General features: G+C 40.9%; 1 protein-coding gene across 30 annotated transcripts in view; it reads right to left on the bottom strand.

The window, feature by feature from the left end:
* The window catches only part of MBNL2 (muscleblind like splicing regulator 2), a 658,937-nt gene that overhangs the window by 355,740 nt on the left and 287,570 nt on the right, over positions 1-15,627 (bottom strand). For all 30 annotated transcript variants that reach the window (XM_086934635.1, XM_086934638.1, XM_086934636.1 and 27 more), the window contains one exon: positions 688-1,487. In XM_086934635.1, coding sequence (XP_086790761.1) covers positions 688-861 — 174 coding nt within the window. In that variant the 5' untranslated portion in view covers positions 862-1,487. The remainder of the gene's footprint in view (positions 1-687; positions 1,488-15,627) is intronic.

A 15,627-nucleotide genomic window follows, 5' to 3' on the forward strand; every position in this document is an offset into this window, starting at 1 on the left:
CAACACTGTGACTTTTTGATAGGATAGTGCATCCAAACAGCATGCACGTCTCTATATTCAAAAGTCACCATGTGAACAAATTAAATACATCAAAGACCGCACATTGGCTCTAGCCTGAGGAAAGCAGAACTTGATGTCCGATCACCAAAACCTAATGGGAAAAAACGGGGGGATTTAATCAACCACAAAATATTACACACTTGATGGACAACATATCCAAGCAATGACAAACTATGAAAGCAAACAGTTAAATATGGTTGATAAAAATCATATTCTCTCTGTACGTCTTATTGTATTTTATTTAAGAAGTTATCACGAGAGGTCACCTACAGAACTAAAGCAGCCAACCTTAAAAAAGCAAGCGTGGGAACAAGCTATGCAAACAGGCACTCTGTCACATACTCACTGGAGCTGCTTTTGTTAATAAAGAGGTTTGATATGGGAAAATGAGTACTGGTCAATAAGACCTAATTAGCTGTTTCACCTCTCACTTTGATTAACACCCAGCCTATCCTCTAAGCCTGCATGACAACGAAGATAATAGGAAATTAATCTCTTTTAATGATCAATTAATTACTTTGAAACCTCATACAATTAGGCAATCGTAACTATCAAAAAAAGTCACATAACACGCATGATGGTTCAAACAAAATGGAATGTGAAAGTCAAATAATATTACACTCTTACCTTTAGGGAATCAAAACAGGCAATAACCCGTCCATTTTCAACCTGGCAACTCTTAGGCGGATGTGCAAACTTGCATTCCTCATCGGACCGCGAGCAAGTTCCCCTCTGAAACTGTCTGCACACTTCAAGTGTCAGCCATTTTGTATCACGTACAGGAGCCACATTCAAAGCCATGTTGGAAAAAAAAAAACAGATTTCCTCTGTTGCAAATATAAAAACAAAATAAAAGGCAACACAAGACCCAGCGAGTCTCAATTCAAGTTGAAGATAAATAAAAAAAACACATGCACCGCCTTTAACGGCGATGCTGTGAGGGAATAAAATGCTTTATGTAGTTCCACAGTCGAAAAGCAGCATATGAAAACGTGATACCCGACGAGTGGAAAAAAATGTCACTCATCGATCAATAATCCCCACGTGAGGATTCGATGCAACAAACAAAACATGCTCAAAGGTAGCCCATGTGGTTCATGTAGAATCTTGATTGTTTCGGCAACAAACTTTTAATAGTTACTTCAGGACTGGAGCACAGTTAAGAGTATTTGCTCAGAGGCTTCTCGTAGCTGCTGAAAATTAAAAATCAAAGTCGGCTCAAGTACAGTGAGAAATTGTCCTCGCCCAGAAATTGTTTCCCGTTTCTGTTTCCTGTTGAGCGCAGCAGAGACTTGGCAAAGAAAAAGAGAGGTATGTTCTGCCACGCATGTGGCTAGGGCACAGTCTGATTGGCAGCGATCACGTGTGGAAAAACACCGACCAGTCCAGGAGAAATAGTAACCTTAAAAGGCACTCTTACTGCGAATCTGAAACAAAAAGAACAACAATGTTACTACATTGGGAATCCGCATAAAAAAACAGCTCACGTCGAAATCGAAAACTGCGAATGTGCAGCATAATGCAGAGACCAGAATAAGGCTGGGAAGCGAAGACCGCCTCCCTTTTGGCGCTCACATGCAAACTCGTATTGCAGCAATATTCCAGGCACTTATCCAAAAGTGGAACGGCTAACAAAGAAAAGAAAATCGTGGCGTATACAAAGATAATTACGGCGTACACAGCAGAAAGAGCTGCTAGTATTTTTATGTGTGGAAGTTTGGAGCAGTGCCCGCTTTGAATTTAAGGGAGTGGGCGGTTAACGTTATTGGAGACTCGAATCTTTAAAGCAGGGCGTGCTCCCTCCCACCAGCCTCCAAAGGCCCGTTCAAGTACACTCAGTAGTTCACACACCCAGAGTCCTTTCGCATCTGTTCTGAAACTGACGAAAGGGCGGTAATTTTCGCCAACAGCGACTCACTGGGGTTCATTCAAGGCAGCCTACCAAGCAACGGCACATGAGACGTAGGGCCACCGGGATTTATGAGGCAAGGGAGGGCCAAATTGTGCGACGGGGTGGCGTTATGAAGCAGGGATAGGGAGGTGTGCAGAAAGTTTGTTGTAAAAGGCAAATTATTTACTAAATGTTGTAGTACTGTTCACTATAAGTATTTTGACAGGTAAACTCGCATTTTGGTATAAAACAGGTTCCAGTACTAAAATAGATCTATTTTTCTTAAGAACCAAAACTAAACAAACACCGCCTACAACTTATTCTATTCAAAATGCTGGTCAAACAATAATTTGTCTTTGCTTTTGGAATTGCCTACCTCCCAGGGTAAAATAGATTGTATACAACGTATACCTTATGTTTATTCAAAGAAATGCCTACCAGTTCTGTATTAAAATTGTCTCCAGTTTCGGGAGTACCCTCTGTTCACATTATATGGAGTAGGCGGTTTCATTTCCACTCAATCGAGGAACAAATTGATATTGTTACAGAAAGAGGAGAGGTATTGCCTTTTTCTAGTGGGCCTGATTATCAGTCCTGGGCATACATCACAGAGTTTCGCTAAGCGGAACTCTGCGAAGTGACAAAAAACCTCTACAGAGTGCCACAAGTGGCTGAGTGCAGTGCACACTGCTGTTCGCGCTGATCTTCCGGTCGCTCTAGTAGAAATTGTACCCGAGTGACAGCTGGCACTCGCCAACTTACCGTTCTCGAGCACGACTGGGAAAAAACTCTGCTGCATTAGGTGGAGCGGAGTTTTTTGCCTTCCGCGGCGTGCAGAAAACTCAGCGTACGGAGCAGAGTTCACTGCCCAGGTCTACTGAATATATGGCTCTTTCTTGCTGACCTGTGCCGATTTCAAACAGTGAGAATTTATTTCTAATGAAGCTCTTGAAATTCAACAAGTGTTTTTTAAACATTTTTTTATAGCGTTTTACATGTACTGGAGCCTGTAAGTACAAATACACTGATGCATTCAGACATTCTGCAGTAGCTCCATCAAAAGTTCCATTCATAAACTCTAACAAATAGACAAATCCCCACCTAAAAGCTCCCGCCTTCCACCTTCAGTTACAGGAGGTTTGGCAGTCCCCAAAATATACTATCACACTGGTGGCCTTACTATTCAGGGGAACATCCATGAACAAAGGACACTACCACATGCATTTCGTGTGATCATCCAACCAGAAGGTCACAGCGTAATGGGTTGTGCTACCCAGGGGCTCCTGTGTACTGTAAATCAGTATATACACTTACTTAACATCACCTATTACGGATATACAGCTAGAACTCCTCAAAACCGGTTCACTCTGGTCATTGTCATGATAGTTGCATAATTAGCGCCTTGGCGCTTCAGTTAAAGTGCGCTCTATAAGGGCATATCCATAAACCACAAATAGACCATGTGTCCATCAGATGCATGAGGGGTCGTCTTCAGTGTCTCTCTGTTCCAAGCTGGCTTACTACGGACTTATCACATTAAGTGCCCCATGAGCACCTGCCCCTCTCTTCCAATGTGCTACTTGTTGGAGTGGTTAAGTGTTCAACAACAGAACCTGAATTGAAAGTGAGCGTTTATACTCTCCAATCCACTTAACTTGAATCAGTTTGTTTGAACTGGTTGCCATGAAGGTATGGCACAGCTACATGGAAAAACAAAGTGAGGAGTCGGTTGGACTGGATGGAGGCCCTGCACTGGAAATGAACAAACTATGTTGGCTAACTATTATTGGAGTGTCACTGTTCCAGAACAGCATACCATGGGCCATATTATATAAAGCACCACAGTGGCACAATGTGCGTGTGCACCCAATTCCTGCACCACCAGCGTACTTTGGTATTAGAGAAAGGGCATCAGACGCTTGCACAGTGCCTTCTGCAATAAAGTTTAGGCTGACAGACAGAGAGGATGATTCTATGGATGTCTTCCCTCATTACCATGGGGATGTAGCTTCATGCTAAGGAGGGAAACTCTTTCCTTTTGTGCCGGTGTCTGTATTATGGAGAACCAAGGTGAGAACAACAAGGACCCCCTGAATGGAGAACCAAGAGCATCAGGAGCAGTGTTAGTGCAGCAGTTCACGCAGTGCAGGTACTGTTGAAGTCCCATATGCGGTGCCTATTTCATAGGAACCGCCAAAGAACCGTCCGCCAGACTGGAGAAAACTCCTAACCTGTCGGGCAATTCAACCACAGGTTTGGCAGTGCAGGAGCAGGGCGGTCCCGCTCCCACACCACCAAATTCGTAATGAGATGCTTAGTAACTTACATAAGGTGGCAATATGGTAAGGGGGCATACACCATAAGCAATTGTGCGGTATATGCCACAATACAATGACTAAAGGTGGAATTAAAAGTCTAGTTAGAAAAGGCATTTATTTTCAGGTTGTTTATAGCACAGAATTGTCACATAAGGGTAAGAGAGCGCCTTACAGAGGAAACAAGCATTAACAAAGCCATTAGGTACCACGTATATGCGAGGTATAGGCTTTGCCTATTTTAGTTGCATTGTACAGCAGTGTGGCCGTACAGCAGGTCTAACATTTTTTTAAAAAGTGCCATGATATAGCCAGTATTGTTTGCATCATTTCTTAAGACAGGAGGGAAAGAGGGTAGGTAAGAAAGAAAACGGGAAGGAAGAAGCAACACTATAAATAGTTGGCTCACTTAAATACCATTTGAATACACTTAAAAGTAACCAAAAAACTAACAAAAAAGCACATAAGCAGAGCAAAGAATTATAACCTAGAAATGGTGGTGTGCATTAGAACAAAATGCAAAAATAACAAAAATAATACATATAAATACGTACAAATAAAAAGGTTGGGCGTATTGAAAACAGCAAACTGTATAACGGTATTTACTGTACTTGCATACAAAGAAAATAGTTTCCCTCGTTGGCCACAGGGTATACCCATAGGGCCCATCGTGATGACAGATGTATCGCCTATATGCAGGATTACTGTGAAACCAATGAAATGGCAAAATGACAGTTCATCAATTTTCTTGGAAGACTTTGTAAGTGTGGTTAATTCGGATACGAGGAAGAATGGAGTTCCATACCCCGGGTGTAGTCCCACACAAGATTGAATTATCCTTATTTTTCTGGAATCAGATTCTGCGTCAGGTAATCAGGCATTCCTGAGTGGAGGGCTTTGTGTAGAATACATACCAGCTCTAGAAAGCTTCTGGACTCTTTTAAGAGCCACTTTACAGGAGAGATCACGATGGGGGTAATGTGGTCCAACTCTTTCAGGCTATGTCAATCTAGCCTCTGCCTGCAGAGCTGCTTTGAGGGATTCCAATGAGTAACTGATTTACATACGCTAATCTAAAAAAAAAAAAAAAAAAAAGACTCATTGGTCAAAATGGTTAAATGCTTCATCTGGAAAGGAGAGTTTTATTCCAGGAAGAAGGTTGCCTTTAAACTGTGCATCCTTACATAAAGAATGTAAACCTGGAAGTTCATATTGTTGTCCAACGAAAAGTCCAAGGATACAATAACAGGGGAGCTGTTTTTCTGTGTATTTCATGCACTAAGCAGCTCTACACCGAAGTGGCATATTTGAAAGGAGAGATCAACACACATTCTTTCATAAGGGCTTAACTTGAAGTGATGGTGTATTAGCTAGCTGCATATGCACACACACAAACATTTAAAAAGCATCACAAAGCAAAATTAGCTTTGCACTTGTCAGTGTGTTATGGGTAGCTCCACCAGATTAAAAAGAAACAAAAAACAAGTGTCCATCGTGGTTTTACCGAGGTCCAATTAGTGCCAGCATTTCACGGATCCATATAAAGGATTCACATTCAGGTTACTGAATGCCATTTTATCCTATCTGGATATCCTAAAAATGTGCACAACTCCGAATCTAGTGGGTTAATCCTGGACACCCTTGCTGTAAACAAATGACCCTCAAGCAGATTGCTACAATGTTTATGTTTAATATCTGTAGTTTTAGGCTCACTCTACCTTAATGGCAGTGGCAAACGACAGGCAACAGACTCTCTACACAGAGTGGGATGTAATTTAAGAGGGACAAGAGTACACAGCTCTAAGTTTCTTTATGCCGTGATAACTATTATGATAGCCCACAGTTTATGTATAAATATGGATGCACTGGAAATGTGTCAGAGTGTCAAATCCTACAAGTGGTGACTCAGTCTTTCCTCCAGCTGAGGTGGATAAAATGTCCATGATAGACTTGGCATAAAGTAGCAACACCTGTTATCAGAGTATTACATTTGTGGGTGCACATTACAAACGTACACTATGTCCAAAACAACCCTGGTTGACAGAACCATAACTTGCTACAACATGCTTTTTCAAATAAGCTCTTTACTGAAACTTTTACAAGAGAGTGTTTCTGTAAAAGAATCAACATTTCGAAGGTAGACTTTGCCATGCTGGCAGCAGAGGAGCTGGTTGGGTGGGCAGAGCCGCTTCCCAAAGTTTCCTTTTGAATTTCCAACTAGCCAGCAAGGAAGAGGTAGTATGGAGCACAAAAAGAATGCCAGAGCTAGGGAGTCTGAAGAGTGGTCCGGGGTGGGCAGTAAGCCCCTGCTTGAGGCGAAGATATAGCGATGAGGGGTCTGGCAGATTTCGCCAAAACCCAGCCCTAACAGGACACGAGTTACTCTTTGCAGCCATGTTGCCACTGCTTAAAAGAGCACTGGCTTGAGAGAACAACCATTGGCATTGTCAAGAGGTCTCTCCTTTTGGGCCTTGTAAGTGTGGTGCTATACTAATATATAGGCACTTAGGCAACTGTTGGCAATGTTGCCCGCTCTGAATGGTTGTAACCTACAATCCACATATTTCAAAATGCAGGGGAGGAGGGAAAAAGAAACAAAACCCTGTGTCTTTATAAGCAATAACGCCCCATATATTCTTTAAATCTTTATTTCGGTTAAAAACAACCATAAAAGACATACATGCAATTCAAAAACAATTCCTGTTTATCCATTCCTGTCATAAACCTTCAGTTCGTTATAGACCAATTATAGAAAGTAGCAGCGGTTTTTAAAAACAAATACATTTAAAAAGTTACATTTAAAATCATTGGCAATTCATTGTTCGTAACAGAATATCTACAGCCCTAGGTATAACTAGTGTATCATTACAATTTCACGTGAGTACACATTGTTTTTTTTTTTACGATTAATACCCATTATATAAAAAATGATTACTGGCATTACAATTTGAGACCCCTTCTTTTCCTAACTATCGCCACTGACAAAAGATATCTACTCACACTAAAAACCATTTGCTGGGTTGTTTCTGTTCTTCAAATTCTCTCCGCCTCATGATAGCGCCTAAACCCTAAGAGGCGGCAGATTGGTTTTATCCACTTTCTCCTCTGATAACTATATGTAGGACAGAAGAAAAGTAAGTGTGCTTCGTCCTCTCTAGCATTGCTATTGCATAAATCACATATTGCCAGATCGTCCTTCTCCGCGTTGTTCTCACGGCATACCCAGCTCACAGTATTTGTTTTAATTTGCAGTGTGCCATATCGAAACTTTAAGTACAATGTTTTAGATAGGCCCGGTAGGATCTCATCCATAAAGGGTTCAAACCTGCTCTCTGTTTTAAATGCCAAATATTTGAGGGTCAAAACCCCCAGATCAGGGCTATGCAGTTTAGAGTGTAAGAGAAACGCCCAGTAACGTTTCTTCAGCAATTTCTTACAAGTAAAGAAGGCTCGCAGGATCAACCCAGTAATGATTCAACCCCAGCTTGGATAACCACTCCTCAATGTGTCCTAGCCAAGCTAGTTTTGTGTTTTTTTTATTTCCATAACCTCTTTCAGGCCTTCCCTGTAATCTACTAGTTCCTCTGTTGACCATAAACGGACCCAGTATAACGCCCCATATATACAGGAGACTGAAAGCACATTGAGCACTAATACAAACACATGGATATTTCATGAATAATGTGTCTAACACCATGGACTGCAGAAAAAGATGAAAGACTAAGTCAAAGCAGTCTGCCCCGATACATTGTGACCCATCTTTGATAGAACAGTAATTCTAGGCGTCCTGCACCCAAACCAAGAGGTCTGTGCAATATCTTGTGTATTAATAAGACTATAACAAATATTTTAAAAACAGCGAGCAGAACCAAATCTGTGTGCTCTAATGTTGTCAATAAGTCAATAACAGACGAGGATTATGCAGAGTATAAGCAATAGTGCAGTGCGGATACCAATGAGACATTCACCCATGTGAGATCTATTAATTAAACTTCACTGCATGGCCAATAGTATAAACATGATCATAACCGCTACAAAAAGTGTTCAACCAGAAAAAAGGAGCTGCCTGAAAGCTCGGGTGCTCTGTAGCCAATTGATGCCAGATGGTTGCCACAAGCTACAGTGAGTTAATTGTAAGTGGAGCCAATAATAACTGCTCGAATACATTGTCGCTTGCAAAGAGGAATTTACTAAGTCCATCATATAAAAACACAGAAAAAGTATAGATGAAAAGGTATATATTTCTGCGATACTGCGTGTTTTGCCACCAGCTGCAAACAACAAACTAAAAGCAGAGCAAAAGATAAACTGCTCCGATGCATTGTATTTTATCTCGACCATGCAAATGACTGTGCCTTTGGCGAGCAAACACAGATCTGTGAGTGGTCACGGATGCTGCCACAGGCTGCAACAGATTTTTGGAAAACAAATGGAGGGGCCAACTAGAAGTACTCTAATGCCGTGCTATGAAGTGATAAGTAACAGATAAGACCTACACAGAGCGGGAGCAAATGTGCGATGCTAATGCATGCATGAGGACGCCTTTAAAAACGTAACAATTTTTCTCATAAAAGAGGACCTCCTCCTCAATGTCATAGGCCAGTATTGCGTTGAAAGAAGCAACAAGCAACGACGATGGGAGGAAGGCTAATTACAGGGTAAGCAACAATTACAGACGGAGCGAGGGCGGGTGTATGTGCAAACAAGGACGGCGCGGCTGCGTTGACAATACTACCCAGATCTCACAGACTTTGCGCACCCCAGGCGTTGGAATTTATGAATCCACCCCTCACATTCTCCAAAAGAAAAGTCACTGATGAACTCGCCCCCCTGCGTGCACTTGTGGCTCGTCACTGTATGTTTAAATACACCACTCCAGAACTTAGTTGACTGCGCACTTCGGTGGCTATTTTGAAGTTTTTATATTGAATTGCTGTACCGATGATATACTTTGTCAGTAAACAAACAAGTTGGGTGAACAAGCTTAAAATAAAAAATGAAAACACAAGTGCTCAGTCTTTAATTACCACTAAGGACGGAGTGACGAAGCAGCAATCTACAGTAACAGTCCAGATAAGAACAGCGCAGTTATCAACAGCACTCTAGGAGCAAGTCGGGCGAATACGTTAAAAAAAAATAAAAACACAAGCACTCATTACAGACGGAAACCAACAAAAAAATAGTTCTCTGGTGTGCATTTCTCTTTCAGCGCACTAATACTTGTAACCGGGCCAGTCGTCATGGGCAGCAACACCACACCCAAAGGAGGAACAAATGTAAACGACTGACTTCAGAAATGAAAGGCACACAGATGAACAAATGAAAAGCATTGGGCATGCTAAAGCCCACAGAGGAGATAAAACATGCCTCGAACAAACAGTGCATGCGCAGCCTAGGCAAGAGCTAAAAAGTGGTTGACCAGTTGATAGGAAGTACCCGCTTCTGTTGACTGTAACATGCAATGGTTCCTGTCCTAGAGAGGGGATGTAAAATAGCAGATGTTGTGAGGCTGTGTTGTGTGACACTCTAACCATAAACCCTACCGGTTTTAACATATGATTTTAATAATTAATAATAAATACGTTTGGCCTACAACCTTTGTTGTATCTTTTCATAATAAACAGATCACACCTAAGGCATTTGACATAACTTTACCCACTGATCAATCATGCCCATAATCTTTAAAACTGACTTTACACTATACCCAACTCAGGCCTGTCTATTTAGCAGAAGCTGAACAGCACCAATCAGACTACTACCTAGTATGGTAATGTGAGAGATCCATGTAACAAAATAACGGGCTTTAAAACAGTAATAGCAATGCACCATTAAAGGCCTACTGACATGATGCTTTTCACAATAAATACGTTACGTCAACTGACTGTTAACTTTTCATGATAAACAGTTCAGAGCTATAGCACCGGACATAACATTTCACAATGTAGAAATCAAGCTTACTGCCTTTATCGTTGGCATGTACCCGTCACCAGTTCAGGTCTACTGTACTAACCATTAAGCATAGTCATAAAATTACAAACATGTACAAAATTACAGTTGGAACTACAGTATGAAACAGCACCAAAGAGTGTATTAAAAAGATAATCTCTTGGAAATATTTCTACACCCAGGATCTGTCAGAGGGGTTCATCAAAACCCTTGGCTACTACGGTAATTGGTGTGCTCTCAAGAAACAAAATATCTGTTTTCATGCTTTAACCTAGTCAATCACAATCCCTTCTTAAATGCTTATTTGTCTTTAACATACGATTTTCACAGTGAACACTTCCGGCCTACTGCCTTTAACATACATTTACTTAATAAACGGATCAGGCCTGTAGCCTTGATCAATGATTGGTCACTATTACGGAGTCCTACTGCATTGGGCATACTCTTCCCCACAAGGCAAAAAGTGCAATAAAGCACTCTTCAGTGGAAACTCATAACTTCTGCCCCCTGAAATGCTGTATTCCAGTTAACTAACATGTGGACAGAGCCAAGGCACCTCTCGGTAGTGTTCTTACATTATTTTTCTGCTGATCACAAAGTATGGCAACGGTTGTTCTGCAAGCGAGACCTAAACATGGTTTTCTATACTGACTCTACGCGTGCTGCCTGCTAGGAAACACTGGCTGTTCGATTAAAATTGTGTGCCCCGTGTTCTTTTTTTTTTTTTTTTTAAACAAAAACTAGGCCGCTTGTGGCTCATGCTTTCAATAAAAAAAAGTATTTAACTAAAGCTCCAGTTTGCCAAGGCTAGTTTGTTGGCTTTGCCAAAAGTTTTTTTTACCTTTACTGCCACGTATTTCGCCGCGGCTCCTTCGCTTCACCATGGAAGCCAAAGTAAAGAAGAATTGCTGAGCACGGCCCAGATCAGCTTTAAAAGCACAGACGTGCAATAAATAATAGCCCGGGCTCACTTTGTGGGAGGGAGTAATGAATTATCGGTAAAGAACCAGGGCTATGCGCCGAGACGCTCTGTGAAAGAGTTTCCTCAAGATAAGTTTGTAAGGTGTGCCGGAATGTGAGGGTAGAGGTAGGGCTTTTCCAGATAAAGTGGACTGGAAAGGGGCAGATGACGATTTGCTGTTGCATCCTAATGTCTCAAACATGAAGTACCCACTTCCTGAGGGCGGGTTACAGCCAGAGAAGGAACATTTAACTCCCTTGGCACTTTAAGAGATTTATTAACAATGCCTGAACTTGCCCACCACAGCGTTTCAACAGCATCGATACCCTTCAATTAAAACAAAAACATACGACCAAAATTAAAAGAACAGTCAGCAAAGTTCAAACTAAGCAAAGAATCACCACGCAGACACTTGCGTCGACCAAAGAGGCCCAGTGTCCCAGAAGTAACAGAAGAGCTCATCTCGGTTCCCCTTGACTTGTGGAAGGAAGCCAGCCTGGGAGGGACACAGTAAGTGACTAAACATTACTTATTAGCACATGTGTGGAGTGGCCACTCTTCTAAGATTTGCCATCAGTGGTAAGTTCATCTGACGTTGTGAGCGATTTTAAAGAGTGGAAAAGTAATAAAGGAGTCTCCTTGTTAAATGTCTACCCCCCCCCCGTGCTTGAATTAAATGCAAGAATCACGAAAAGCATATTTAACTACGTCACAGGCACGATTTAGATGACAAAGTTTCTTTCCGGAAGACTAAGGCACTGGGATGTGGCTCACCTTCCAAAGATGCTCCTCGAAATGAAGGAAGCGCTACATAAATGCTTTCATTCATTCAAAGTCTGGAATGATGCTACTCCCACCCAACAGGCAGCGAGGTGAATGAATACAACAGTCCCCTGCTGCCTCGGCCATGCACTCTTAAATGGGTGTAAGCAGGGACACCAATCCAATTATATGAACTGTCCACTCAGTGAACTTGAGTGAAGCTTTGTGTTTTTCCAACATAAAGGCTCATGTTCGGAGTGCCCCATAAATCAAGACAGGGCCAATAAAGGGAATTTCCAGGTCTAGCTAATTTACAAGACTTTTGACCATTATTTGTTTTTCACCTCAATATTTTACTGCTAGAAAGCAGGTTAAATGAACAGCTGAAACTCCGGCTGAAAACGATTGGCATACCATTTCCCTCTTATTATTCACAAATGACTTGTAACCTGAGCTAACAATGCCTCCCCCTTCTCCAGGATCCACGTTTGTAGAGTTGACTCAGCTTGCCACTCCATTTCACACATATAACAAGCATTGGCATAGTCAATAGGTCTCGCTTTTGGGAACTTATAAGTATTAAGTTATGCAGCACAATATCCTTAGTGCACCAACATTACTGTTGCATGGTTAAACACTTATAAGGTCCCAAAGGCGAGAGCTATTGGCTATGCCAATGCTTGCATAATTTACATGCCAAATATTTTCAAGGCTCGGCTCGTGCATGAACTCTTAGAGCCAAGCCAGACCCTTGGCTTTACTGTTGCTCATCTCTCTGTGTCAATGTGTTGGCTTGCCCACCTCTACATGACAGTCATGTTCTCTGTTTAAATGGCCTATATTTTTGTTAAACATGAAGTAAGATGACTTTATATAAACCATATGCATATGAGGTTTTTGTACTGCACAGATCTTGAACGGAATTTACTCAAAGTGCTCTTAAACGGGTTACAAGAAATTAAGTAAACTAATGTGATGCGCAGTAGCTCACACAATTTGGTCGAATGGGGAAGCCAGGATTTGAAACCAGGTTTCCGGTTTGTAAATTGTGATGCTCAACTATTGTAGGACTATAGCCTTCTCTCTTTATGTAGCACCAAAGGAGGCCAATGCTTTGTGTTCAATTACTTCATGAATTAGAATGTGCATATGGCGTTCACTCCATACATATATCACATTTAAAGTAAAACTAGTAAAATATATATATATATACATATATATACATATATATATACATATACATATATATACATATATATATATATATATATATATATATATATATATATCCACAACACTTTCCGCTTATCTAAGTGGAAAAAAGGCGAGCACGCTGGAATCCGATTAAGAAATTTAATTTGCAAACCCCCCCTTCACCCCGACAGACGTGTTTCGCTACTCTAGCTTCGTCAGTGTCAGTTTGTTTGTGAAAAAATGCGCAGGTTTAAACCAATTGGCCACTACCCACATCATTGACATAGATGATGTCCTTTAAAATTGTAATGTGGCGGCCATCTTATAACGTATATTTTCTTTTTAACGCATGGTTTATAAAACATGACGCAGTTAAATATAAAGTGCTCATTAAAAACATATATTACAACAAACATTTCATCATATTATTTACATACCAGTTGAGATAATAACAGTGTGGATAAATCAGGCAATATGTACGGTCAGGGTATATGCAAAAATGTATGTGGCTTATAATTCTTTAGCGTTTGGGGGATGTATTCCCAATTATTTATATCCTCAAGATCTCAGGAACCCTGCTATAATTGCCTCTGATTTTTCCTGTTTTGCAGCCCTGTATGGGCATTCTTTCTCTTAATCAACAATTTTCAACGGATGGCGGGCAGAAGACTTTTCAGGGTTCAAAGGGAGTGATGTATGTTATTTCTCATTAAACCTAGAGTATCCCCATTTGCAGTATAAAATGCATGATCCCATGCATTTATGTTAGAGATGGACCCATAGTTCCTAGTCATTATTCAGGCCCCATGGAGTCATTGTTTTTAGATCTATTTTATACCTTGACTCCAGGATTCTCAATGCCTTCTCTCTGTCCCCCCCTCGTTCTTGTTTGTTTACCTGGTCTACAGAATAGAAGCTTAACAGATCTCTATTGCTCTGATGGCATTCGGCAAAATGGCGGGCTGCCGGGTAAGATCTATCTTTATTCGTGATAGCCCACATATGTTCCAGGATCCTAGGCTTCGTGGGGTTGATGGTACTCCCTATATATCTTTTCTTACAGGGGCACTCAAGACAGTAGATGGTGAATTCAGAGTTACAATTTAACAATTTCATGATTTTTCTGTTGGGTCCACCTCCTACTGTTCTATTAGGGTACTCTAGGGTTTTCTACTCCCCTCTCAGGCTTTACAGCGAAGGCAGGGGAAAAACCCTTTTAAGCTGGACACAGTAACTGACTTTGGTTTTGTTGAATAGTGACTGTGGACCAGATGATCCGACAATGACTGACAGCGTTGGTAAGTTACTAGGGGTTGCTGTGTTAGATGCTTTTTCAGCACATTGTCAGTCATAAGGATGGGCCAATTCTTTTTCAAGATGTGAACAAGATCACCCGATCTGGTATTAAATTTGATCATTCTAACATCCTCTCCCATCTTGGAATCATCTTTTGGTATCAGGAGATCCCTCCTGCTGACTTTGGATGCCTTCAGTGAAGCTTGTTCTAATAAGCTCTTGGAATAACCCCTATTCTGGAACCTTTGTTTAGCCTCTGATTTTGCTGCTTTAAAATCGGTTTCCATTGAGCAGTTTCTTTTCAAACGTAACAGCTCACCATAGGGTACATTTCTCATGAGACTCTTCGGGTGGTAGCTATCTGCATGCAAAACTGCATTTCCCGCTGTTGGTTTTCTATAGAGTTTCGTTTGGAGCGTGTTGTCTTTCATATAGATCTCCAAATCCAAGTAGCAAATATTAGTGGCACTAATTGTGCTAGTAAACTTTAAGTTTTTAGTATTATTATTCAGCTTGGCGATATAATCCTCAGCCAAGGTCCTATCGCCTCGCCAAATAATAAAAAGGTCATCTATATACCTGGTCCACATTAAAATATTGTCAGTCCATGTCCCATTTTGTTCTGCCCACGCTTCGGGCTTCTCCCACCAGACCACGAAAAAATAAATATATATATATATATATATATATATATATATATATATATATATATATATATATATATATATATATTCACTGAAAAAACCATAGGTTATAGACCATATATAGTTAGGAATTCGCATTTACAAAACCTTATTTTACTCACACAAAACCATTGAAATTCCATATATAGTTAGTTGCACTAACTATATATCGCGCACCCGCAATCCACTGCTGATGATGTCACATATTACATCATTCATGACATGGTCAGTGACATCACTGATGACATCACTGATGACATCTCAAATGACATCACTGATGACATCTCAAATGACATCACTGATGACATCACTGATGACATCTCATTTGACATTACTGATCACATCACTGATGATATCATTCATGTGATAATACGATGAACCTCTTCAGACTCTAATATAACCTTAGATACAATCAGTGTAAACAGACACTCACAGACTGTCACTCATCCATGGAGTTACTCACACACCTAGTCAGTCATGCAAAGAATCAATCACACCTCCATTTCCTCAACTATACAG

The sequence above is a fragment of the Lissotriton vulgaris genome, chromosome 8 (assembly GCF_964263255.1).
Source record: "Lissotriton vulgaris chromosome 8, aLisVul1.2, whole genome shotgun sequence".
Lineage (NCBI taxonomy): Eukaryota > Metazoa > Chordata > Amphibia > Caudata > Salamandridae > Lissotriton > Lissotriton vulgaris.